Below are 26799 nucleotides of genomic sequence, written 5' to 3'. Positions count from 1 at the left end.
TCTGATGAGGAGACACTTAAGGCATTGCTGCGTGTTTCCAGATTCACTGTGATGAAATGGAACAAAGTGATTTTTTCCTCAAATGCCAAAAATATGAGGACACCGAGGACCTCCAGATAGCAGGCCGGATGATAAGGTCCATTCCTGCTGGGTGCTGGACACGACTGAGGCTAGGACTTCCATTTCAACTCAGAGTCCCTTTCATTGCAGCTTAGGCCCACAAGGAAATGGGTGTCCACATACTTTTGTGCATGTGGTGTATGGCTTTATTGTTAATATGTCTTAAAAATGATCCAACAAAGCCTCCATACTCCATTGTCCTTGGAGCTGACTGGGGCCCAACTGGCAGGTCTGAACCTGAGATGAATCAGTGAACTCTGTCCCATCAGCCAACATGTATATGAGAGTCTGTGTTTTCTTTCTGCAGGAATCATCACTAGGTGCATGTCCATCTCCTGTATTAAGAATAAAGAGTGTATGGTGTATTGTCCCTGTTGGTTTCCAATGGAGTGTTCTAGAGAAGCTGAAACCCCCCTTAGAAGTTCAGTGCTGTGTGAATGTGACCTTTCTCCTCCCTTGCCTCTCCTCTTTCACCCGAAGCCCCTCCCTCTTGGAGGAGGCGGGTCAGGATGTTGAGGAGGTGCTGATGGATGTCTCTGCCGCCTCCTCCCCCTCCGTCCTCTTCTCTTTCCTTGACACCTCCACCTGTTTCTGAACACTCCTGCACCGCTCGCTGCAGCTCCACCTGTTCAAACCCACCAGAACTTGTAATTAACAAATCATCAAGTGCTTTTGTTGAAGAATGTTAATGAAAGGGATGAAAATACAAAAAGCCACCTGCAGAGGGAGTCCTGCTTTGGCCCCAAGCAGAGTCGGAGAGAACCATGGTCTGAAAATCTTCTCACAGATCACCTGAAGGAAGAAGAAGAAGGAGAGGAAGGAATGAGATGAATAAAGGCAAGGGGAGTAAAAAGGAAAAAAAAACAGATGAGATGCAGAAGAGATGGGAGAAAAGAGTAGTGGAAACATAAGCAGATGGTTAAATCACAAGGAAGAGAGAGGAGTGAATAGGCAAGAGAGAAGAGAAGGAGAGGAAAAAGATGGAAGTGAGATGGAGTGAAAGAAGGGGACAGGAAACAGAAACATATAGGGTAGGAAAAAGAAAAGAAAAAAGAAATGAATAGAGGAAAGATGAGATGAGTAAATGATGAGAATCTGTTTTTATGCAGATGACACCTCACTTTTCATTATCAAACACACACACACACACATCAGTCAGTACAACACACACACACACCCACATACAGGTAAAACGACAATGGCTCCTTTCTCTGAGGAGGTGATTGACACAAGGAGGGTCATGGGAGATAATGGTCAGGAGACACCTGTGGAGCCTCAGATGGGCCAATAGGAGAGCAGTGTGTCACTGACGTGTCATCATCACTGCTGTCCTGTGCCAGTGTCTGGTCCGGTCTTCACTCATCTTCTCTTCTCCTTTGTTCATCTGATCTTTTGTTCATTTTTCTCCCCCCCCCCCCCGATTTTTCCTTTTACTGTCTATTTCACTCTCTCAATTCACCATCATCTTTTCTATTTCATAGTTTGTCACTTTTATTATTTGGTTTTGTTCTCATTTTCTTGCTCTTTGGTCTACACCTGGATCCTCTGTCTTCTATATTTTCTTGCACTTTTCATTCTTACCTTTCCTTTTTATTTTCTCATTTTCTTCTCTCCTTCATTTTTCTTATATGTTTCCATCCTTTAATAACCTGTAACCACAGGTCACCTTTCACTTCTCATTTCCTCCACAGTCTGTATCTCTAAGTGTTTGTGCATCCCATCCAGTCATCAGCCATAGAAAAATATTTTCCCTGCGTATCATATTAGCACATCCTCCTCAGGTGAATACAGGTATCTTATATCATATGACATGTGATACAGGAGCCAGCAGGGTGATGAGAGTCTGTCTGGGCATTGTCATGGTGATGATGGCGGTGATGGTGATGTCCGCCTCGGCTTTGCAGGCATTTCCTTCGATACGAAAACTAATAATAATAATAACTGAAAGCAAGCTATTGTACTAATTCATATCTAGTTAATCATAAATTACAAAAATACTGAGATGTAACGAAACAAAATGTATATCAATGATAATCAACAACTATTTCTGCTACATATAATTAATCTAATTTTAGCTCTAAAATCCTGTGATGTGTTGCAGCTACTTTATAACCAAACTAATGAATGTCTTCAAAATTATTGGATAATAAAAATGATTATCTACTGTAAAAACAAAACAAAACAACAACCCTGAAACATATTTAACATTGAATCAAAGATAATGAATTTATGCTCAGAGGATATTTGTATTTATTATCATATTATAATAATATTATAATTTATAATTAAAATAATCATGAGATAAAAAGTCAAAGGCAAGACAGTGAAATTCCTCCAAAGTGTCTGACCAAACTGAATCTTTACCTCTAATATATTGATTCTGTGAAGAAATTGTCATTATTTTATATTAAAAATTGAGAATAGAAAACCAAACAACTATAAAAATAACAGTTAATTAATTCAGTTGAATTATAAATGAATTAAAATAATTAGAAAAAATCGAATTAGAAACATTTGTATTTTTCATCTTGAGTCTGGATTCATGATATTAGTGTACAGAATCTCAATTCAATTTCAATTTTAATTTATTTAAAAGGGACAATGTACAGTTAAAACATAAATGTTGCCATTTGATGCACTATACCAGATTGTAGCTTTAAGCTAATTTACATCTGTAAATCTGTAATGAAATGAGCATTTCAGCCTTTAAAGCCTTTTTAAAATTATTTCCACAATGTTTCATTCTTTGCAGCTCTTGGTAAAATGTACTTCAGGCAAAAATAAATATTAATTAAAAAAAAACGTTAAAAGATAAATTCTGAGAAGATCAATAAAATCAACGTCCTGTTTGACTCATTTCACTGCTTTCTCTTGATTTACATTTTGAGTCTCTCTCTCCTTTGAATTTGAAACCTGCAGTAAAACATGTGCACATATTGATAAAAAATAAAATAGATTCATATAAAACTTTTACAGCCTATGAAATGATTCAGTGCAAATGTATTTGAAGCATCTCCAATAAAAACAGATTTAAAGACGCAACATGCCGGCAGCAGGCTCAGCCCTCAGCTCCTCCAATTACTAATTATCATTCCACTTGTCTCTTTACTTCGCACAGGTATAATTAAATGTTGTGAAAGATGGATCACTGAGTCTGGGAGAAACAGACAACCCTGTAATTTATCAAGCGTCTTATTAGGAGCCAGGCTCGCGTATGGCGGCACGAATGCATTCAGGCCTCATTACATTTTCTGTCTGAGCGGGTCAGAGCGTGCAGAAGAGGAGTGGACACACACATGTTGAATATGACACAAAGAAATAATGCAATGAAGGGATGGGGATTGAAACATGAAATGATGAAATTATGAATTTTGCAGCTTCTGTTTTTATCTGTTTTCAATCTCTTAAAATAAAAGATCACCAAATTCTAATTGACTCAACCTCACCTGTCTGAATTCATCATGGAAGGTGAATTTTTGTATTTTAAAATATTGAGTAGGCTATTGTTAATATTTATATGATGTAATAATCACCAGATCTGATGTTTTCCTAAACCACTGTTAGGCAACAAAGTTCTAGTTTTCATAGATAAGTCAGGACACAAACATCTCTGGCTACTTGGTTTGTGTAATTAATTTGTGTTAAATAATATACAAAAAATATAAACAGATAAGACTGTAAATATTCAACCATATTTGTTTAAAAAAATATTTTTAACAAATAATAAGAAACTATCTATTTGAAATAGAGAAAACCAAACCAGAACAAGAGTGAAAAATAAAATGCACGTTTGTGGATGTGAATGTGAATGTAGCGAAGTACAGGTAGTGAATACAAAGTAAGGGCTTAGGGAAAGAGTGAGTGGGAGTCTTACCTGCAGGTTGCTGTTGCTACGGCGAGGGCTGCACCTGCGTCTGTTCAAGTTACACCTGGACGAACAGTCAAAGAAGTTACAGTCGTCATCACTGCTGCAGTTCTGGTCCAGGATGTCCCTCATCTTGGGCTCAAAGAAGGCCATGTCCACGTCGATGGCCACCACCTGCAGCAGACAGCACAGCACACTGACTCCAGCTCATCACGTCTAAGTGTTTCTAAATCCTGACGTGACGGCGACACCTTGAAATAGAATGTACAGACTCTGAATGTGCAAACAAAGGTATAAAAGAAAAAGTGCACTTACGTGTGATCTGTAAATAAAAGGTCAAGTATTTTATACACTAATCACTTCATTGTGCACTTCATTAATTATTTAGGATTTCAAATATTATTGTGCACATCTTATAATTCCATACCTGTTTTACAAATACTTTTCTAAATATAATACACTGATTATAATTTATGACTTCAAGTGTGTATGAAGATGGTGTAAATACACACACAAAAGCTAGAGCTATTCGTATTATATGCAATGTAAAGTACAATGAACATACTAATGACTTGTTCTTGAGGGCAGCTGCTTTGAAATTCTTAGATTTGATTAAATTAAAAACTGTACAAATTGCCTATTTGGCGAAACATAATCAATTACCTGTAATTATTCAAGGACTTTTCTGTGAAAGGGAAAGTGCCAAGAGATATGACCTCCGGGGTCAACATAAACTGGCACAACAGCTCACAAGGACAACGCTTAAATCTATGTGTGTCTCAGTTTGTGGAGTAACTATGTGGAACAGTTTGGCTGAAAACATCAGAAACAGTAAAAGTCTAAGTGAGTTTAAAAGAAAGTTTAAACAGCAGATGTTTGACGTGTATAAATTAAATTAAATTAAATTAAATTAGGACTGTTGAGGGAGTTCGCAATGTTTTTTTGTTTGTTTGTTTGTTTGGTTGTCTGCTTGCTTGTTTTTTCTGTTTATTATTATTATTATTATTATTATTTATTTATTTGTTGTTATGTATGTCTTGATGGTGTCTTAGTGTGTAAATGGGGATGGAAATCTAAAAGCTATGCTTCGTCTATCTCCCTTTCAGGCCAGGTGTTGTTGTTTTTTGTGTTGTTGCTGTTTTGGTGTGTTGATGTGTGAGTTTGTTCTGTCTGGTTACTGTGTAAAGGTGTGAAATAAACACTTTAAAAAAAAGAAAAGGAAATACAAAGGCTGTGCAGATACATTTTATCATCAGATTTAAAGTGAGTCAGCAGTCTCTCTCTCTCTCTGTCTTTCTCTCTTTTCTCTTTCTTTCTCTTCTCACAGGTATGCTTTTAATGTTCTCCAAGTCCACAGAATATCACTGCCTATTCATACAACTTAGACAAATGTGGGATATATAAAATGATTCATTCCAGCTGCACTGGAAGCTGTGTTTACTGTGTGTTTATGAAATGAGCATGTGTAGAAGCTGCTGCTGGTTTCAAGGTAAGTGTTATACTGCAGCTCTTGTTTTACAGCGTTGGTGCAGTAAAGTCTGAGTTGTTAAATGTATTCAGGAGCAGGAACAACACTGATCCTGTTAACACTGTAAGAAAGGTGATTAGCCTGTTGTTTACAAATGCCATGTTTTTTTTAACTGCTCATTCTCCACTAATCAGCATCCAGCCGAGTGAAAGAGAAAACAGTTTGGATAGAGTTGTGATTGTTGGCCCAGAGCCCAGCACAGACCTGACACGCTGCTGGATTAATGACAGTCTGGCTCCGTTTGCTGCTAAACCCATCAAACCATCTGATAACGATGGGAAAACAACCAAAGACCTCTGCTTGACTTTCTCACTGCTGCTCTGTCCACAAGGAAAAAAAGCAGGAAAAATGTCCATTTTTATCCGTTGGGCTCGTTCCACTCACCAAAATAAGCAACGTTTCAACCTTTAATGGTCGTATCACGGAGAAATGATGGAGAATACATGAGTCAGATTCTTACTAAAGTTTCAACAGCTGCGTTTTTCTCAGTCACAAACAGAAGGATGACGAGCATAGAGGACTCTGAGTTCACAATCATCAAGGAAATTCTGGCCACTGAGGGAAACAGGTAATCAGAAGACAGAACTGAAGCTGAAAGTCAATCCATGAAGCTCTCACACACTAACAAATGGCACTGGTGTCGTATGAAAAGCAGCTGGTTGTGGAGGGTTGGAAAACTTTCTGTCCACGGTTTGAGTTTAGATTATCTGAGGGTGACTCAGATCAGTTTGACGTTGAGAGGCTTTAGTTAGTTCTAAGGGGTTCTTCTGCCTTTCTTCTGTGTCCTGGGTGTCAGCACTCAGCCAAGCTCATCTGTGCTCTTTAAAAAGTTCTTCCAACTCTTGAACAGTTTTTTGGTTAAAGATAATAATTCAATCTGTTGCTTTTCAGACTGAATAATAATGTCAACAGTAGAAGATGTTTTTCTTTTCCAGTTTAAACTGGGGTTATCACAAGCTTTTGTCCAACAAAGAAGGTGGAGCTGATATGATCATCATCATCATCATCATTTATCAGATCGTCTGTTGTGCAATCAAATGCATTAGGGATGTCACGGTTACAGATTTTCTTGGTACCATAATTGTCAGAGAAATAAACATGGTATTACGTTATCATGCTTATTATGTATTAATTAATTTGACAACACCTCCTAACCAAGCACGCCTCCTAACCAACACCTCCCGTTACAGTCACATCACTCCCGTTCTCTGTTCACTACATTGGCTCCCGGTTAAATTTAGAATCACTTTTAAACTGTTATTATTTGTTTTTAAAGCTATTCACGGTCTTGCTCCAGAGTATCTGTCCGATTGTTTAAAACTTAGACGACACTGTAGAGCCCTCCGGTCCTCAGAACAGCCCCTGTTAGAGGTCCCCTTCTCTAATTGCAAACAGTGGGGGGATCGGGCCTTTTCAATAGCGGCACCAAAACTGTGGAACTCCCTACCCCCTGAATTATATTTTATTGATGACTTGGCACTTTTTAAAGCACGTCTTAAAACTCATTTGTTTAAACTGGCTTTTAATATTGATTAACTTTTACCTTTTGATATGTATTTTATTGTTGTGTTTTCTTGTTTTGTTTTTTCCATGCCATTTGTCACCTGAAATGTTATTTCTTTTCTGTAAAGCACTTTGATCATCTGTCCGATGTTGTAAGGTGCTATATAAATAAACTTTATTATTATTATTATTATTATTATTAACACCGCTGTATGGATGTGTAAAAATCAAATATGGTTTAAACATAATTGCATTACTAATTATATACACACAAATATTTTAAGTATCTATTTAATACATGACCAACCAGGGAAAAAGTTTGGAATATTCAAGTCATTAATTGTCATTTCAATCTCTTTTTTCCCAATACAAATGACGCACACACCATTTAAACTCCTACCAATTCAATGCTACGTTTGTTTTCGTTCCATGCCAGTTGTGCTGATTTGTCTATATGGTTCCAACATAATCTTTTTTGGAAAGTGACAGTATTTTAGGAATGTTGACGAGTAAATAATTGTGGCATCTAATCCTTATGAAAACAAGTAATCATGTATATTAATGATGCTGAAATTTATGACAATGTATAGTAGCCTATATATACATTTGCTTATTTATTCCTGTGTAAAATGACCATCTCTTTCCCAGCAGGGTCATAATTTCTCCTTTTGGCTGAAAAAGACATTATTTTCAAATAAACTTCACGTAACCACAGTCTATCCACTCACTAATTTCCATCTCTAATGGCTTTTTATTTAAAGTCCCTTTGATCCTTTCTCTCCAAGCTTGCTGCTGTGCTTTTACCCTGTTCCTTCTCTCAGAGAACATTCAGACCGTTCAGGCTCAGTCAGAGTGAGTCATTCTGGAAGAGACGTATCAAACAAAGTGAATCACAAAGTGTATGAAACTCACAGTCAGGTCCTTCCTGATGGCGAAGTTCTCAGGTTTGATGTCACACAGGTGAAGTTTGTGAGTGAAGTCGTTGTCAAAGTGCCAAACCATGTCCAGAAAGCTCAGCGCGATACGGTGGACCATCTCCCTGGTGGTCCACCTCCCATAGGCTCCGGACGGGTCTGGACCCTGTGGCCCGGGACCGGCAACCTCCTCCAGGGAGAAGATGTTCTGGTCCCAGGCGTGGCCTGCAGAGAGGTACTCCACGGCGTAGAAGTGACCGCAGGAGCCCAACACTTTGGCCACATGGGTGCTGAGGTCCTGCAGGACTCTGAGGAAACCAAGTGGGAGATGAAGGTTCAGGAGCAGCAAGGGTTGAGTGAATATACAAATACAGAGATGAACTAAAGAAGTCAACTACAGGCCTGAGAGCTGCTGCTACAAACATCCAATCAGAGAGCTCTTACTTTTACTATAGCCATGCTAATTTTAGACATGCTAATTTTACCCCCTTAGCAATGTATTAGCTATTCTAGTTTTAAAACACACATCACGTAGCCTACATATGATAGAAATATCACTCTCTGAAGGCAGATATTTAGGTGTTTGTTTTGCCTTCCATCCCCCAAACTGTGAGAATTGACTAAAAAATCTGTAATTTTCAGGCTCTCTAGGTTGAAATCCGTGTGGTTTTACGAGCTGTTCCCTCAGTTGTCAAGTAATGATGTAACTAGTTTTCAGATTTGGATAACCCCACCCCTACCTGGTAGCAGTAGAAGGGGCGGGGCAAGCAGTGGTTCATTTGCATTTAAAGGGACAGACACTGAAAGCAGCTGTTCTGAACAGGGCTGTTTAGAGAGGATGAAAAGAGCTGTGATGTTTGATCCTTGGGGGATTTTGACCAAAGCATGTCACAGACATGTCTTTAAGACACCTGGGAACTATTTTAATTTGTGGGAAAGGGGCAGAATATGTCTCCTTTAATTTTGTTTCTAATTTTAGTGATGCTAGTCAGAACAGTTGTCTTTTTTAAACATGATAGTTTTAGTCGTGCAACCCACAATAGGCTACTAGAAATGTTGATCATCTCACAACAATGACTTGGCTACATAGATCGCCATAACAGTTCATACTTGGACTCACTGTCTACAGAGTGAGAGTGAATCCTCCAGTGTTGGATGATTCTCTGATATTCTGATATTGCACCAAAGTGTGGTTCATCTTTGTGATTCTGAGTAGATCTCAACATTTATTGAACATTATCATGAGTGATACTGGTGACAACAGTCTGATGCCATCACACATAATACGATTCCATTTTATGAGCCTTAATATTCCAGTGGAACAGGTCATACACACTGGTGCAAGGGTTAATATGCTTTTCAGGTCAGACAAATCCACTGTGGTTTAGCCACCTATCTCCCCTAACACACACACACACACACACACACACACACACACACACACACACACACACACACACACACACACACACACACACACACACACACTCTTTTTTTTAATATCTGAACTCCATTTGTCACTGCAGCTCTGTCTGCAGGCCTCAGATAAGCAGCAGCACAGGTCACCTCGCCTCGTCGGTTTTATTTTTGGACTCAGTGGAGTTTTGGCTTCCAGCCTGTTGGTGTCTGAGTGTCTGTGCCCTCCAATAAAAAAAAAACAAGAAAAAAAAAGTCTATTTGTCCTCGTCCTCCAGTGAAACAACCTTATGTGGTCAGACTTCAGTACATAGTTACGTTTGGGTTCTTTTGGAGGTGATGCTGGAACGAAATTCTGAATGAATTATAGGAAATCTAAAGATACCCATCAACAAGAATGAATTATATCAGCAACTACTGACCTGACTCCTGTAATTTAGCAGAGGACATTTCATTCACCAAAGGACAAACTCTAATTTATTTAGGTGACACCCTGAAATTTCCTCCGACATCGCCATTGGATCAGATCATCAGAAGATCTGCATGAGAAATATGATGGACTTTGATATTAAACTGATTTTCTTCGAGCCACCATTGCAACAGGTTTGGCTGGAGGATCCAGGTCTCAGGTGTTGTTGTGGTTTTACCTGAGGAAGGTGTACTCCTCCTGCTGCAGCAGGGACCAGAGGGAGGCCAGCTCTGCTCTGGAGTAGCTCTTGTCTCTGTGTTGCAGCTTCTTCCCCCATAGTCTGGCCAGAGAGCTGTTACTTCCTCCTCCTCCTCCCTCTTCATCCTCACCCTCCTCAGCCAGCCCCAGGGAGTTTCGTACCTGAGATCAGAGGACATTACAGTAATATGCACTGCAAACTTAGATTTTTGTCTGATAAGTGGCTTTATTAGCACTAAACGTCTGATATACTGTAACTTACTTCCAGGGTGGCGTAGAAAACCACATCAAGAGGGGACAGCTCCTCTGCTGTGTCCTGAATAGAGAAAAGATGATTATGAATCATTTTCAGTGTTCTCTGGCCCTAAATTGAGTGGATAAATAAAAAATGCGGACATTACCTGGTAGTCCAGAATCCCCAGTGGCTCGTAGGAGGAGAAATTCTCCAGTTTGGACTTGAGGATGATTGGGTTTCCTCTCCAACGTGCTTCTATCACCTTCTTCCCGTTCTCGTAGTAGAGGCAGCGCTTGTACTCCACCAGGCCGAGCACACACAGATCCTCACACATGTCGCCCGTCACTGAGCCCTCGCCAAACTCCAGACACTGTGCAACAAAACAGAAAGGTCACTGAACCTCAAACAGCATCACAGGCTTAAGTCAGACCAGAATCATTAGTCCTGCTAATTCTACAGGTGAATAGAGTAAAAATTTAAATATATATCACCATGAAACTTCCCAAGTTGATCACTTCCATTAAGACAAATATTTTTTGTATTACAAGTTTTGTCCAATTTTATGTGTAAATATGTAAATAGGCAATATCTAATTCAATTTGCACTAACTTGCATACATTTCCAGAGCAGAAATCTGAACAATGGATAAAGCCCCTTTTAATGTTTTATCTTTTATTTTGTTGACATATTAGACTCAGAAGAGGGGATTTTGGATATCTCTTTTTATCACTCTGTAAATGAGAAAATACTGTCACCAGTTTTTAGGAATAAAATGTTGTATAAATCAGGCTGTGAATGATATATCAATAATCCCCTCTGTAAAAACCTTCAGAATATAGAAAGGGATCAAAATGGATGGTTTGATGTAAGTGCTGCTGAAGTGGAGATTTCTATCTCAGAGTAAGAGGAAAACTTATTTTGAGAAAACGGCCTTTTACTGTAAAATTCCATAGATTGTTATTGTCATCATACCTTTACGATTTGTTGCTGATAGAAAGGAAATGGCCTTTTTGGAGAGCTACTTGACAACAGGCACAGCACATGTCACAGCATGTTAACTTTTGGTGAATTTAAGAGAAATCTACTGATGAAGTAAAAAAAACAAAAGCAAAAACAAAAAAAAACAAACAAAAAACGGCTTAATGTGGATTTTCTACCATTTCTTTTCACTATTTTGAAAGAAGACATGAGGAAGCAAAATAGCCCCAAATGTCAAAATTGATGAGTGCTTGAAGAAACAATGTTTTTGCCTGTAGTGTCTCACCTTAACTCCTAACAGAGAATAAAGTCAACCTGAAACTACAATTGTTGATAAATTGTGTGACAGACTGAAGCAAGCTCGTTCTGTTTCATCATTTTGACACAAATCCTTCTCTTTACCTGGTTCTGTTTTTCTTTTTCTTTACCCATGGACATCTGAGGGAGATTCTACATCTGAGTGAACACAGTGATGAGCATGTGCACTCTCTCTCACACACACACACACACACACACACACACACACACACACACACACAGACAGACACCTGTGTCCTGTGTAGTGTCTGAGCAGCTCAGTGTCCAGTTGAGGTGTGCGGGTCGAGCCGGAGGATTAGCCTGGTCCTGGTCCAGGGGATTACCCGGCTAATCCTCATGCTGCCCACATTCCAACACAAACATCAGTCAGTGAGCAGCTCAGAGTCTTACAGGTAACCTTCACCATCACACACTGGACCAGCACCGCTGCTTTATTGTAGCTAATGCAGGTTTTACCTCATTCATTCCACCATGTTTGTGCTGTAAAGACCAGATTCCACTGTTTACTGTTAGACTTTAGGGCATGGTCACACAAAAACCTCTGGTTTCACTAGTCTAGCCACTGTTTCGCAGTGTAATCTTGTTGGACCTAAATTAAAGGCACAGTCAACAAAATCAAGAGGAGGTGAGGAAGGAGACATCTTTTGAAAGTATTAGATGCTTGTGTGTTAGTCAGGAGAAACATCTTTAAAAGTAAGGAGCAGTGGCGGCCGGTCAATAGGGGGCGCTAGGGCGCCGCCCCCATCAAAATTTCAGGAAAAAAGTGTAGACACAGTAAACATAAATATAATAAAAAGTAATTACCATATCTGTTCAGTGTTCACTCATACAATGGGTTTTACTTTGAAATTCGTAAGCCTTTCCATTCCATATTGGGTTTATTCTGGGTTGTTTCATACATTTCAATAGCGAGGGGCGCCGGCCTAATGAGTGTGTATGTGGGCTCTTAAACTTTTGGCTTCCATGTGACTTCATGCTGGTCTCTAATTGGTCACTTCAAGATTCTCCTCCGGGCGCAGCTCTCTGCGCCCGTGGCCAATCAGCGCGTTTGGGTCATTTTTTCATCCAATCGGATTGATTCATGATACCTGACCTGTCAATCAAAGTCACTCCCCTGGCAGCGGCGACGTGCCTGTCACTCAAACAGCTACAGACTCACCCGCGTGCACCGTTAATATAATACATCCATGGCGTGCACACGGAGCAGACAGAAAACAACAACAAGACAGGAGACAATGGCGGCCGCAGCAAAAGAAAAATCTGTTGTTTCAGGTTATGTTCAGAGTTTCATCCTAAAATCGGCTATAAAGGCGCCGCTGTTTCACTATTTAGCCTAACTAATTTTCAGCTGCGTCACCTTTACTTTGAAAGTCCAGTGGGGCTAGATCAGAACGGAGCGTTTGTACGGAGGGAGAGATCAGCTGATCCGCTGCTGACTGCTGTTTACTGCTGGATGTGAAGTTAGCAATGCTCTTTATTTATCTTATTTATCTGACGCCCCCCCAATTTATTTTAGCACCAGCCGCCACTGGTAAGGAGTAAAAGGTGATGTTGATGTTATCTGTGTTACAGCCCATATGCTTTTGTCATACGTCTAATAGAAAAGTCAGGACATGGGACTGAGTGATTGCTCCTCACTCTGCAGAAGCCTGTAACAGCTGTGTTAGAAAACAAATGTAAAAAACTGTTTCTTTTTGTGTCTACGGGATTTCCAAAAATAATTCTTCAGGTATTTCTCATTTCCTGTGAAATTCCCCTAATTTCACTTCTTTGTTCCCCAGAGTTTTCTTCCTGCACCTGATTGGTCCAATGAAATGACTCTGTAAATACAGGGAGGAGTGGAGAGGAGCTATAGCGTATCTCACTTTACACAGCTAGGACACTGTTTTTGGAAGAGGAAGATGTTACTGCAGAATTGTTTAAATCATTTTTCAGTCCATTGGAAGGAATCAAAATCACAGAAACTACAATACAGCTGTTTAGAACATGAATGAAAATAAAAAGATATAGATCTTCAGGACTGAGTCGTGCTTTAAGAGGCAGGAAGTGTAACAGACTTGGGCTGAAAGGAGAGACTGTGTTTTTAACAGCAGAGGAGAAGATAAGGCTGCTGACAGCAGACTGATGAGAGAAGCTCTTTCATCTTTTCAGCATCACACAGTTTAAATGTTGAAGGGGACAGTTTAGATAATGTGGAGGTTTGGCCCCTCGTCTGGTCCCTGAGTCACAGACATGTGCAGATGGTCTATCAATCTCTAGACCGGAGCCAATGTTGAATTTCACACACTGACGCCTCCTGCCAGATGGATCCCATCTTATGTATCTTTATTTTTTTTTATCTTGGAGTTTGGTGAAGATGGAGAGAGGCTACGTGTGAATCAGAAAGACTGTAGAGAATGTTTCATTTGTTCATTATCTGAGTTGTACGTTGTGTCATGCAGCAGGACACATCTGGAGGTTGATTCATTAAACACCTGCTCACCTGTCGCCCACTCCACCTGTCTCCCTCTGGATCATCCTCTCCCTGCTTAGATCTATCCTACAAGTGCTGCTTCTTATCTCAGACTCTCTCTCTCTCTCTCTCTGTGTGTTGATGGACTAAAGAGGAGTGGGAGGGGAGGTGTTGAAAGTTAAAGGAGACTCTGTAATTATGTCCCTCCCTCCCTTTTGAGTAAAACTTCCTGCTGTCTGGCATCATGGTGAATGATATCCACTCCTGTGTGTGTAATTGTAGCTGTTGGGCAATGAGTGATATTTGCACTCAGCATGTAAACTAGATCATTTAGATTGATCCCATATCTGTATAAGGCTCTCCAAGCCCCAGCACCCCAAACTCAAGGTCCGCGGGCCAGAGGTGGCCCGCCACCTCATTTTATGTGGCCCGCGAGTGCTTAATTATGTCCAATTATCTTTGGCCCGCTTGATAATATCTAATTATGGCCCGCTGGTATGTTGCACGTACCACTAAAACTACAAATCCCACAATGCACTGCCAGTGCACGTCTATCAGGGGGCCGCGAGCAACCTGATCCTCTGTTGTTGATTGAGAGGGTGATCGACGATGTGCTTTTTTTTTCTTGGCGTTATGAAACACACAGCACACAGCCTGAGTGCAGCAGAGGTCCTCTGACAGCTGCAGGTGAACACTGGGGAACGCTGGAGAACACAGTAGCTACCATACTTTTTTTCTTATTCTTTTTAGCAGCGCCGTTGTTACAGGTGATGCACACGCAGACGTCCCTTTACGTTTGTCGTCTGACCGTCTGTCACTGGACTGCGCTGCACAACTGTCACATATGTCTGACTTCCTGCTGAGAAACGAATGACTGATATGACTGAAGGCACGAGTGTAAGTCTACACGTGTCGTCAAGCCCCCATAAGTTGACACATAGAAGTTAAAAAAATATTAATCGATATTAATCAGTCAAAGTTCTTGATATTGGTTAATGGTTAATCATGTGCATCCCTAATTAGAAATGACTATGGAAAGCTGCAGATAGAGCCATTAGAAATGAATGCAACTGATTTTTTATATATTTATTTTAATGATTATTGTTGTTTTATATGCAATAACTTACAAGCTTTATTAGTTTTAGGTTCAATATGTGTAAAAAGGTAATTTCAATAAGTTCTCAATAAACAACCATGTGGCCCTCGACTTGTACCATTTTTTTTTTAATTCTGGCCCGCGGCGTATTTGAGTTTGACACCCCTAGACACACACACACACACACACACACACACACACACACACACGTGCACGTACAAGTATCAATATTTTCAGAGTCCTTTTGATTTGTGGTTTGCACAGCAGCTTGTCTGTGTCTCAGCTCTGGACAGCATCTGTTCAGGGTTCACACTGACAACTGGAGCTTGGGAACCCTGTTTGAAATGTTTGTATCTCGAAGCGTCTCGTCCACTGGGACCACACAACAGCGCCTGTCTCACAGTGAGCTAGACCAGCACAGAGAATCCTCCGACAGCCCCAGCCGACTCGGACATCTGCAGACTCTGGTCTTGATCCCAGCCTGGTGAGCTCTGCAGCTCCCTCACATATCCACTTTAATTCCCTGGATTTCCTCCACCTTGCATCACATCACACTCTCCAGCTGCTTCCTCCCTTCTCAGCCCTGAAGCCTGTTGGCTTCTCTCTGTGGAGAGGATCAGCTTCAGATTATTGCTGCGTCTGTGTGTGTATGAAAGGGAAATATGTATTGGAAATGCCTTTGTGTGTGTATGCAATGCAACACTTTGTAGTAATAGTATTCTGTTTACAGGTTTCTTGATCTCAAGTGTCAGAATTCAGATTTGACTCTTTTCTTTTCACTCCTCTCTGTAATGTTATATGCATTCATCAAGTACAGATGTATCAGTGAACTTTTGATGTAAAAGTTTTTTCCAGAGACATAACTAACAGATAGTTTTAATTTCTTCCATCCCAGGCTCAGAGGTCTGTCTGGTGTCTGTGAGCCGGTTCTGCTCTGTAGAGTCCAGCTCCTGACTGCAGACAGGAGTGTGTCTGCGCGTGGACAGATGTTCACATTCACTCGGTTTCAGTCCAGGACTCCGGTTGTGACAGTGAGCTGTCTCTGATGGGCAGCACAACAACATGGATTCATTAAAGGGATAGTTCACCCAAAATTCAAATTTCACTCATTAGCTACTCACCCTCATGTCAACTAAGAGCTGTGAGAAGTTTCAGAGTCCTCCGTGCCTTCTCTGAGTTACGGGGGGGTCAGTGCAGCAGTATTTGTCCAATGGTTGTCAATGGATACCAACTTTCTTCGTTCAAAAAGACACACCAAAAAACATCCAAATACCTCCATACTGCTCGTCTGTAATGTCCCTCTTGTATTGAAGCCCCAACATGAGAAATTGTTCCGAAAAAAATTAAATAAGTCTATATTTTAAGCTTGTTTGTAACGGAAGCTCCCAGTGTCTCAGTTCACTGCTCTTCCTGTGTCAGTGCAAATCACGCGAGATTTGCACTGACCGGCGGAACAATTTCTCATGTTGAGGCTTCAATACAAGAGGGACATTACAGAAGACCAGTATGGAGGTATTTGGATGTTTTTTGGTGTGTCTTTTTGGACGAAGAAAGTTGGTATCCATTGACAACCATTATATGGACAAATACTGCTGCGCGGACCCCCCCGTAACTCAGAGAAGGGACGGAGGACTCTTAGTCGACATGAGGGTGAGTAGATAATGAGTGAAATTTGAATTTTGGGTGAACTATCCCTTTAAAGACTCTGTGGGCCACCGTCGTCTGAATCTCATGCCCGTTGATGTTGATGCTGACTCCAGAGCAGCAAACCGCCGGCGGTGCAGAGCCAACCGCTCCTCCCAGGATAACAACACTAACAAATGGGCACAGGAAGCAAATGAGCTCCAGACTGAAACACTGAGCTCCGTTAACGAGCTCTGGGTCTGTCTGCCAACGCCACCACAAAGGGAACCAATCCCTTTGAAATGTCATTGTGACTCTCCATTTTGGAGACTTTCCCCATTTTCCCCTCTTCATATCCAGGAAAATTCATATGCTGTCCTTTTGTTTTTCATTTTGTTCCATGTGTCTTTGTTTCGTTTCCATACACTCCTCTGAGCCTCTGGCTGGCCTTCCTCTCTCTTGTTCTTTCCTTCCATGTTTCTCTTTTGTCCTTCTCTCCATCCTGTCGTTCCTTCCTTCACTCTGAAACCCTGGAACATTTGACAGTTGAGTACATTTCCCAACAAACTCCTCTTGACCTTTACTTGAGTAAAACTATCCACTCCACTCCTGTGGAGTTTATATTTTGACCGGAGTGAGTTTTCTCCTGATGCCAGTGAGCAGTGAGAGAAAGCTGAGAGGTTTCGGACGGTCTCCCTCATAGTGAAAGGCGGTCTTTGTTGTCCCGCTCTCACCATTACATTCCATAATGTAAGGCCCGAACACACGAGGAACATTAAAAAGCCTTAATGACATTCCTGTGTGTACTGAGCCCAACGGCCTCGGCTCAGCGAGCAGCAGCTGAGAGAGAAACACAGGTTGATCCGCTGTGCAGAAAACCTCCAAGACAGTTTTGTCCAAACTTGCCAAAGCTGTTGATGGTTTCTAGGAATCAGCACGTTGAGACATGTTATTGGAAACTTTAATAAGTGACATTTTCTGGGAGAGTAGAAAAAGGGCTCTCTGAAAAAGCTGAGAGAAAAACAGTGATGTGAGATTTTCTCATCAAATTGAAGATATTCTGGAGCTTCACTGCTCAGCTGCAGCTGCAGGATGTGGACTGAGAAAAGATGGTGTGTCCCTGTCTGATGGAACGTCATCAGGTGTTGAGGTCAGGAAACCGAACCACATACAGACCAATTACAATGTCTGGCTCATAGACCACAGGTCCAAGCTCATTCCCTCCCTGATCAGGGGAGGACAATGATGCTGTTCCTCCTTAAAATCAGCTGATTTTGTTTTTTAAAAAGACTTATTTCTCTCTCCAGTTTTACTGCTGCATTTCTCATTATGGACATCAAAGTTGCCAGGTGCTTTCACTTGTGTATTTAAAAAAAAAAAGTTGAACAGGGACACATCCAAAAGGACAGGGTGACCTGCAGCCACATTTATCAAAATCTCCTCCAAGGAGCTTAGAAACAAAAGGAGGGTTGTACTCTCCAGACTAAAGCTCTTAAACCTTTAGGTACAGAAGAGATTGGCAGGAACAAAGAGCAAGAAAAAGAGCAGCAGCAGGAACATAAATGCTCAGGGCATCTTTACCTGCTGAGGCCACACCCTAACCACCCAGGTATCAGGTCCACCAGGTTACTCTTCTTTTTGAAATTATGACATTTTCTATTTTGAGTGTACTGTATCTTCACAAACACTGGGACAACCCAGTGATGGGAACAATATACACCTACCAACATTTTCAAGGACAAAAAAAGAGAGTGTAGCAAGTGTACAGAGTACTGTAACAGATATAAGGTGATAGTTTTGGGCCAGGAGAGAGAGATCTCACATTGGCACCAGAGATGCTCCAGTATTCGGCATTTTTTGAACACTGTTCTTCTTCTTGTAAATAAACTCTTTTTGTATCTACAAGTTTCCGAACGTCATCTATGGTCAAAACCGGAAGCCAGTTTTGCCGCTTTGGTGGAATTGTACGTTTACATGGTTTTCAGTTGTTGTCATAGTTGCGGTAAACGCATGGATCTAGGGATGTCAATTTGTGTGATATCCACTGTTAAAAGCTGGTGTGATGATTCAAGATTCAAGATTCAAGATTCTTTATTTGTCACATGCAAAGTCAAAGTGTACACTTACAACAAGCAGTGAAATGAAGTCCTGACTACACCCCCCAGACTGTGCTGTCCCACAGTCTATACGGAGCGATCAGGTAGGCGTCTAGGCTGAACCGCGCCATCTTGCTCTCCATGCGTTTTACAGATTTTCATTGGAAAAAAAAAAAAAAAATCCATGCATTTACCGCGACTACTGAAACCATGGAAACGTAAACATAAAATTCCACCGGAAGAGCAAAACCAGCAAAACAGGCTACGTTTTTGACGTTCGGAAAAAGGTGGATACAAGTGAAGACGTGTCGGCGGTGATCACTTCTTTTCATCAACACATCAATTTACCACAGTACACCATGAAGTTGCCCAGACTTGAGTTTCCCAGACGCCTACATCGCTCAGAAGGCACCGCGACCTGTTAATGTCAAGACACACTGTCTCACAAGGATGATGAATGGCCTCCTGTCACTTTAATGTTCTCACTGCTTTTGGTCTGAACATACAGTTAACAAGAGATTTCTAGTTGTTATGGTAAATTCTGACAATATGAGGGGCCATCAGTCGCCTCTGTTCTCCTAAGGGTCAAAATCCTTTATCTGGTTTGCCTGTCCTGACGGTGCATCCTCCTCTAGCTGCATGTGATTAAAAAAACACCCATGAATCCAGTCGCACACCTCCTGAACACACCCTGGCTGCAACCTGCAATCAAGGTTTTTTGACTTTGTCAGGAACCTCTATTTAAACAAAATAAAACTTTTTTTTTTTTTTTCACAAAGTTCTAAAATGCTCTGGTTAAAATTGTTACATTTGTGGTGTTCGGGTCAAATTTGACCTGGTTATAACGATAAGAACAATAATAACTGTTAAAACTGAAATCATAAGTGCAAAACCAACCTTTTCATGGTTAAGGAAGCCTAACAATGTAACCAAGAGATGAGAAACAAATGGGATGATAAATAATAGTTTTTAGTGTGTTTTACAGCTGGTTGAAGACTCGAGTCAAAAGTGACCCTAACACCAGAGATGGCAGCAGAAAGCTGACAAGAGGAAGGTTACATTGAAGCCAAGGGTCATACTGACAAAAAAAGGCTCAGTGGCCCACACCAAAAAATATTAAAACCAGTATTTTCAGGGATAAGGAAGCCTAACAATGTAACCAAGAGATGAAAAACAAATTGGATGAAAAAAAAAGTATTTAGTGTATTTTACAGCTGATTTAAAATACGGGTCAAAACTGACCCGAAACACCATAGATGACAGTAAAAAGCTAACACAAGACAAAGGATACAGAACTACATCCAGCACAAAGCATCAGTGTGGCTCAGCTCTAGCAGTGATTTATGACTGGTGACAGGAGGTCAGCGGTCAAGTAGTGTAACGTCCAGTTTCCCCACAGGCCTGCAGTGTAAGTCAACACCTCCTGAGCTCTGCTGCTGCACCGAGCAGCACCACAGCTCCAAGAACAATACTGGGGATTTTTACAGCCTGTGGGACGTTGGAGGTGTAGGCTGAATGGCTTGTATTCACCACTGCATGTGCACAGGGCATCTGCACACACACACACACACACACACACAGTGAGAGTGTGGGTGGACCGGTTGACCTTGGGGTTGGTTCACTGGAAGTGTAGGCTGATCTCACAGCTGGAGAGTTCAGAGATGCAGGTCACAGTATACAGTGCATCACACACACACACACAAACACACACACACACCCTTTTCCTTCCAGTTTACTGACAGACATGTTAAACACCTCCTGCTCCACCAACAGTTAGTGCTGGTCCACATAAAGAACAGCATCAACAGAGGTTCCTGTATCCACCACTTTATTTTCCCATGATCCATTGCGTCACACCACAACGGAAGTCGGTTTTCAACCCCGTAGTAGCATTCTAGCGAGCGGCTAACTGGTAGCATTAGCCACCGGTGTAGGCACCAAATGTGGGGGCTCCGGGCTGCCAAAACCGCCCTGACTAATCTGATGTTTTGTCAAGTCTACAAAACGAATTACCGAACAAACACCACCGCTTCTGTGTGCACGCCTCTGCAACTAGTCATGGCTATCGTAGCCGTTAGCTTTGCTGCTGCTGACAGCTAACAGCAGCAGCAAGCTAACAGCAGCAGCAAACTAACACCAGGACGTTAGCTGTTAAAACCCTCCCGTTGTGGGACACGACATGAAACTACTCCAGTTAGCTCAGTCATGTTGGAACTAGGATATCCGCTGGAAAAAATATTTTTTTCATGGGCTGTTTATTGAGTTATTTAAGACACGGCTAACGGTTAGCCCAGCTAACGTTAGTCTAAAATGTAATGAATGGAGTGTCATGGCGACACCCAGCGTCGTTCTCCGGAAAGTGGTGGATAGGCCCTGTTTATACAATAACGCTCGCGGATGAAAACGGCAAAATATTTCATGGGATGTGCCTTTTGTTTAGATGGCGACGGCTTTTTCGGGGCTTGAAAACGCAAAAAAGTGAAACCACCCTCCGGAGTGGAAATCTTAAAAATGCTCCGCCGTCCACATGTAAAGGGTGAAAACGCAAAACGTCTGCTCCGATTGCTATGGCCTGTGGAGGGCACAGAGGGCAGCATTACGATGGCTGGCCAAGGGGGCAGTTGTTGGTCTGAGAAGTGAAGCTCACTTCCACGTTCAAAAAACTGCAATCCCCTCTTCTTCCTCTGGGGGCTGGTGTCAGAAAGCAGCATTCTCCATAGACCCCCATGTTAAAATCGCCGACTTTACATCCTCAATAAACATGTTAAAAGCCTGGTGTCAGAACGTTTTTTGGTCTCAACCGATAGTTTCTACCCCCGCACACACTCTGAGGGGGTTGAATTTTTTTTTAACTCTACTGTTTTATTATTATTAGGTTAAAATTCTGGCCAATTAGGGCACAGAAACGTTGAGTGATAGGTCCGGAGACCACTGCTTCGAGGCCAGTGGGCGGGTTCTCGGCCGGCCAACATGGCGCTGTTCAGGCCGCCATATTTGAGTCACAAAAACGACTCCCCAAAACCAATGGGTGACGTCACAGATGCTACGTCCATATTTTTTACAGTCTATGTGGCCCGCGTACAGCCTGCCGCAAATCAAGAGGAAGATAAGGAAACATTGTGGGTTGTACCAGGCGTGCAGACTTGGTGGTGTTGTGTGTTGTGCGGCACGCTGCCACCTAGACGCCTGGTGTGCATACAACATTGAATTACACAGACTTTTGCGTCACCATATGCACGCAAATTTCCTCCCCAGAAACGCTCGTCCTAAACGTGGAATAAAAAGTGAGAACATGCCACTTTTGCGTTTTCTGTTCAGATGGTTTCTGTGTAAACAATAGCCTTAGACTGCTCCTCCTGGACATGAGCTCTACCGTTACGTAATACAATTATCCTGCAGACTTGAATCAACAAACTGCTGATACTTGACCTAAAGGAGACATATTCTGCCTCTTTTCCACAACTTAAAATAATTCCCAGGTGTCTTAAAGACATGTCGGTGACATGCTTTGGTCAAAATCCCCCAAGGATCAAACATCACAGCTCTTTTCATCCTCTCTAAACAGCCCTGTTCACTTGGTAGAGCTGCCGCCCCATGTAGAGACTACAGTCCTCACTGCAGGCGGCCCCAGTTTGAATCCTGCATCGGGCGGCCCTTTCCTGCATGTCATTCCCCCTCTCTGCCTCCCCATGTCCTGTCTCTCTCTCTACTGTGCTGTCAATTAAAGGCAATAAAAAGCCCCAAAAAATATAGGCTACTTAAAAAAAAAACCCAGCCCTGTTCAGAACGGCTGGTTTCAGTGTCTGTCCCTTTAAATGCAAATGAACCACTGCTTGCCCTCTACTGGTCCCAGGTAGGGGTGGGGTTATGCAGATTAGAAAACTAGTTACATCATTGTCAGAAAACTGAGGGAACAGCTCCTAAAACCACATGGATTTCAACCTAGGGAGCCTGAAAATTACTGATTTTTTTTGTCAATTCTCACATTTTGGGGGCCTGAAGGCAAGACAAACACCCAAATATATGTTAAAGAGCCTTCAAAAAGTGACATTTCCATAATATGTGCCCTTTAAACCGTCCGTGTACTGGACTTCTTCAGGACTTCAGATTCCATGATGTCTCATCCTCAACACCACTCCCGTCCTGGGATGTTTCCTGAGCCCTCTGCTGTTCACTCTTCTCACCTCAGACTGTTCAGCCAAACATCAGAGCAGTCGTGCCGGCCCAGTCCTGACGTCTTTCTCCAGGTGTGTGGTGGAGAGCGTCCTCACATCCTGCACCACATTGAGGTACAGAAGCTATCCTGCTGACCATGAGGCACTGCAGGGCTTGGTCATACCCAAAATATCATGAACTGCTGCCTCCCCTCTATTAGGGCCATATGTCAGCAGGTGCAGGAGCAAATGACTGTTTGCCCCCCCCTCCCCTCAGACAGAAGCCTGCAGAACATCAAAGCCAGGACATCATAGCATAAAGGGGTGTTTCAACATTTGGGCAAATTGGCCCATTGCCATAATCCCTATAGTCATAGCAGTAGGTTCGTTACCTTTAATTGTCGGTGCAAGCTATTTTTAGAATGGCAGAGCAGAGCCGCTAGCTGCTCAGAGCTATGCTACGGAGGCTAATGGGATTTCTTGGTTTCCCTCATCAAATGCAGAGACTGCTTGTTGAAAAACTGCCCCCGCACATCCGTTATTATCTCATAATGTGGTGAATGTTCAGGTCACAACTTGTCCAGAGCGTTTTAGAGTTGTTGGATTGTGTATTTGATGAGGGAAACTATGAAATCCCAATAGCCTCTGTCGTGTACCTCTGAGCAACTTGCGGCTCTGCTCCGCCGTTCTGAAAATAGCTTGCACCGACAAATAAAGGTAACAAACCTACTGCTATAATTGGCAATGGGCCAATTTGCCAAAATGTTGAACTATCCCTTTAATTCCAGCTAATGTCCAGAGGCTGTGAGATTGACAAACTCACTGTCTCATTACCTGACCCTACTGCTGCTGTGGATTTCATGCTTTATTTTCATTCGCTTGTTGTTTTTTTTGGCATTTTATTGTACTCTTGGGATCTGAGTATAAATTTCATTCTTTCTCTTTATATGAGAGCATGTTCTAGAAAGACAAAAACTGAACCTTGAACCTAGCATTTTGTCAGTGGTTAGCCTCCACAATGAGCCAATGAACAAGCTTCAGCTGTTATGCCCTAATGAAGTAGTGAACACTGTGGCTGGTTGGTGAGACCACACTCCTCTGTCAGCTGGGAGTCAGTCAGTGTGATTGTGTCAGCCATGAAGGTGCACTGCCACAAGCTTTGGGCCATGAGCATAGGACCAGTAACACAGACCCATAGGACAGTAATAAAGGCTGACCACACACTGGACTTCCACCCTCCATGCTGACCTGATCTGTTGCGTCACTGCTCTCAGATGCCTGTGTTCAAACCTCCACTCCTCACAGTGTCGGAGATAAATCCCATAAATCCAACAAGCCTGGATGTGAACCACTTTCACATAATACACCATTTAGCTGAAGCACGGATCAGCTGCCATCCCTCCTCACAGGCTGAATTTCATTTTCAAACTGAGGGAGGAAATGCGTAATAATAGTGACTAAAGAAACACTTTATAATAAGTACACACTATTAAGCATTTGTTAGGAATTAAATACTGAATTCATCATTAACACATGAATACTCATTAGTATGTAAATTATAAACACAGTTAAAAATGTTTTACTCATCATTGATACTGTATGCATTAACTGCATGAATGAATTAAGAATCCAATATTTATTAATGCTTAACTATAGTTTAAAGGGCTAGTTCAACATTTTGGCAAACTGGCGCATTGCCATAATCGCTACTGTATAGTCATAGCAGTAGGTTTGTGTGACCTATTTTTAGAACGGCCAAGCCGAGCTGTGAGCTGCTCAGAGCTACGCTACGCAGGCTAATGGGATTTCTTGGTTTCCCCTCATAAAACTCATCAAATACACAATCCAACAACTCCAAAACACTCTGGTGGACAAGTTGTGACCTGCACATTCACCACGCTATGAGATAATAACAGAACATTACAAGATTTTTAGTTTTAGAGGCAAATTCATGCAAAACAGCTGATGGCATTGTCTTCAGGAAAAGTTTTCAGCAGCAGTCTCTGTATTTCCCTCTAAAACAACTCTGTGTGGTAACGTTGTGTTATTATCTCATAGCGTGGTGAATGTGCAGGTCACAACTTGTCCACCAGAGCGTTTTGGAGTTGTTGGATTGTGTATTTGAGTTTGATGAGGGAAACCAAGAAATCCCATTAGCCTCCGTAGCGTAGCTCTGCAGATCGCGGCTGCGCTCAGCCGTTCTAAAAATAGCTCACACCGACAAATAAAGATAATGAATAGCAGTTATGGCATGGGCCAATTTGCCAAAATGTTGAACTATCCCTTTAATAGTGTGTACTTATTATAAATTGCTGCCAAGAAATGTGTCTGCAGGCTGTGTCCCTGCAGTGAGGGAGATCATGCAGTAAAGAAAAGAGAAACAGTCTAAGGGTTGAGCCTTTAGTGTATTTACTCAGCATTAGTGCAGCACCAGGTTGATTCAGAGGTTTCTTGACAAGTGAACTTTGGTCAAACAGGTCCAACACACTGTTTTGGGTAACACATAACACGTACACACTATTAAGCATTAGTTAAACTTTAAATACTGAATTCATCATTTATAACACATGGATACCTATTAGAATGTAGTTTATAAACACAGTTAAAAATGTTTTACTCGTCATTGGTCAGCACTAACTGTATTTATAAATGACATACTAATGAATATTCATGTGTTATAAATGAAGAATTCAGTATTTATTAATGCTTAACTAATGCTTAATAGTGTGTACTTATTATAAAGTGTTACCCAGTTGGGTTATTGTAGTGACTGTTGTAGCTAACACTACCTCTCTTTAACCTTACAGTGTGAATAGGAGTCATTTTGTTAGTAAAAAGAATAATCATTTATTCCTGCTTTCTTTCTTTCTTTCTTTCTTTCTTTCTTTAAAGTATGTATTTTTGTGGGCTCTTTTATTGGATAGTATTGGGGGGTGTGGGGGGAGGGGGGTGACATGCAGGAAAGGGCCGCTTAACTCTTTGACTGCCAGCCATTCTCACAGCAGCTTCCTCCAGCTTGCCAGGCATTTTCCAGCTTTTTGACTGATTTCCGTAGACCCACCATATATTATGTACTGTTACTACATACACATTCAACCCATCAAAGGAAAGATGAGGGTCTCTAGTTTCCAGCAAAAAAAACTGTTTGTTTCTATCTTGTTCCAGTTTCGTGAAATTGGCGGTTGAATATAGGTTACTTTGGCCCAAAATGCCATTTTGGCACCAAAATCTTGAGAAAAAGAGGTTTTTGTGTCGGCTGTCATTTTCAGGTGAACCAGTACAATTTGCTCCATTATATTTTGCTTTAGTAATGCCTCAACATCTGTACAGTTGTTCTCTTGTAAACAACAACTAAATCAACACTGACAAATGACTGTTGATGACAAAAGACAAAACATTTAGCTACTGACACACACGACTGCAGCCTTTTTTTTTCTTTTCTTTGAGTTACAACTTTTTCTTTCCTTTTTTTTAGTGTGTGTGCGTACGTGACGTGTGCGTGTGCATGTACGTGTGCGTGCGTGTGTGTGTGTGTGTGCGCGCGTGCGCGGATCAGTTCGGTTTTTGTAGCCGAAACACGGCACTTTAGATCAGATCCAGCTTCCTCTGGTCAGCAGGCAGCGGTCTCACTCACGCTCTTTGTCTCACACACACACACACACACACACACACACACACACACACACACACACAGCAGCTCTGGCTGACGTGCCCCCTAACTCCCAACCACAGACAGTCTCTGTAGCTCACAGCATCACTCCCACCACCTTTAGCTCTCCTCGTCACGTTCGCCGGCGCCGTCCGTTCCTCATCCACACTAGATCGGGGGATTTT

General features: G+C 41.7%; 1 protein-coding gene across 1 annotated transcript in view; it reads right to left on the bottom strand.

The window, feature by feature from the left end:
* Positions 1-495: 495 nt before the first annotated feature.
* dipk1c (divergent protein kinase domain 1C) overlaps positions 496-26799 on the bottom strand; it is a 52705-nt gene continuing 26401 nt past the window's right edge. The window contains exons 2-8 of the mRNA XM_085763507.1: positions 10415-10618; positions 10276-10329; positions 9994-10175; positions 7929-8238; positions 3995-4159; positions 838-912; positions 496-745 (exon numbers count right to left, since the gene is read on the bottom strand). Coding sequence (XP_085619633.1) covers positions 536-745; positions 838-912; positions 3995-4159; positions 7929-8238; positions 9994-10175; positions 10276-10329; positions 10415-10618 — 1200 coding nt within the window. The 3' untranslated portion in view covers positions 496-535. The remainder of the gene's footprint in view (positions 746-837; positions 913-3994; positions 4160-7928; positions 8239-9993; positions 10176-10275; positions 10330-10414; positions 10619-26799) is intronic.

Source organism: Trachurus japonicus, chromosome 20, assembly GCF_045865225.1.
Source record: "Trachurus japonicus isolate A0001 chromosome 20, Traja_1.0".
In the NCBI taxonomy this organism is placed as follows: Eukaryota; Metazoa; Chordata; class Actinopteri; order Carangiformes; family Carangidae; genus Trachurus; species Trachurus japonicus.
Note: the sequence above shows the minus strand (reverse complement) of the source record. Positions and strands in the feature narration are given on the sequence as shown.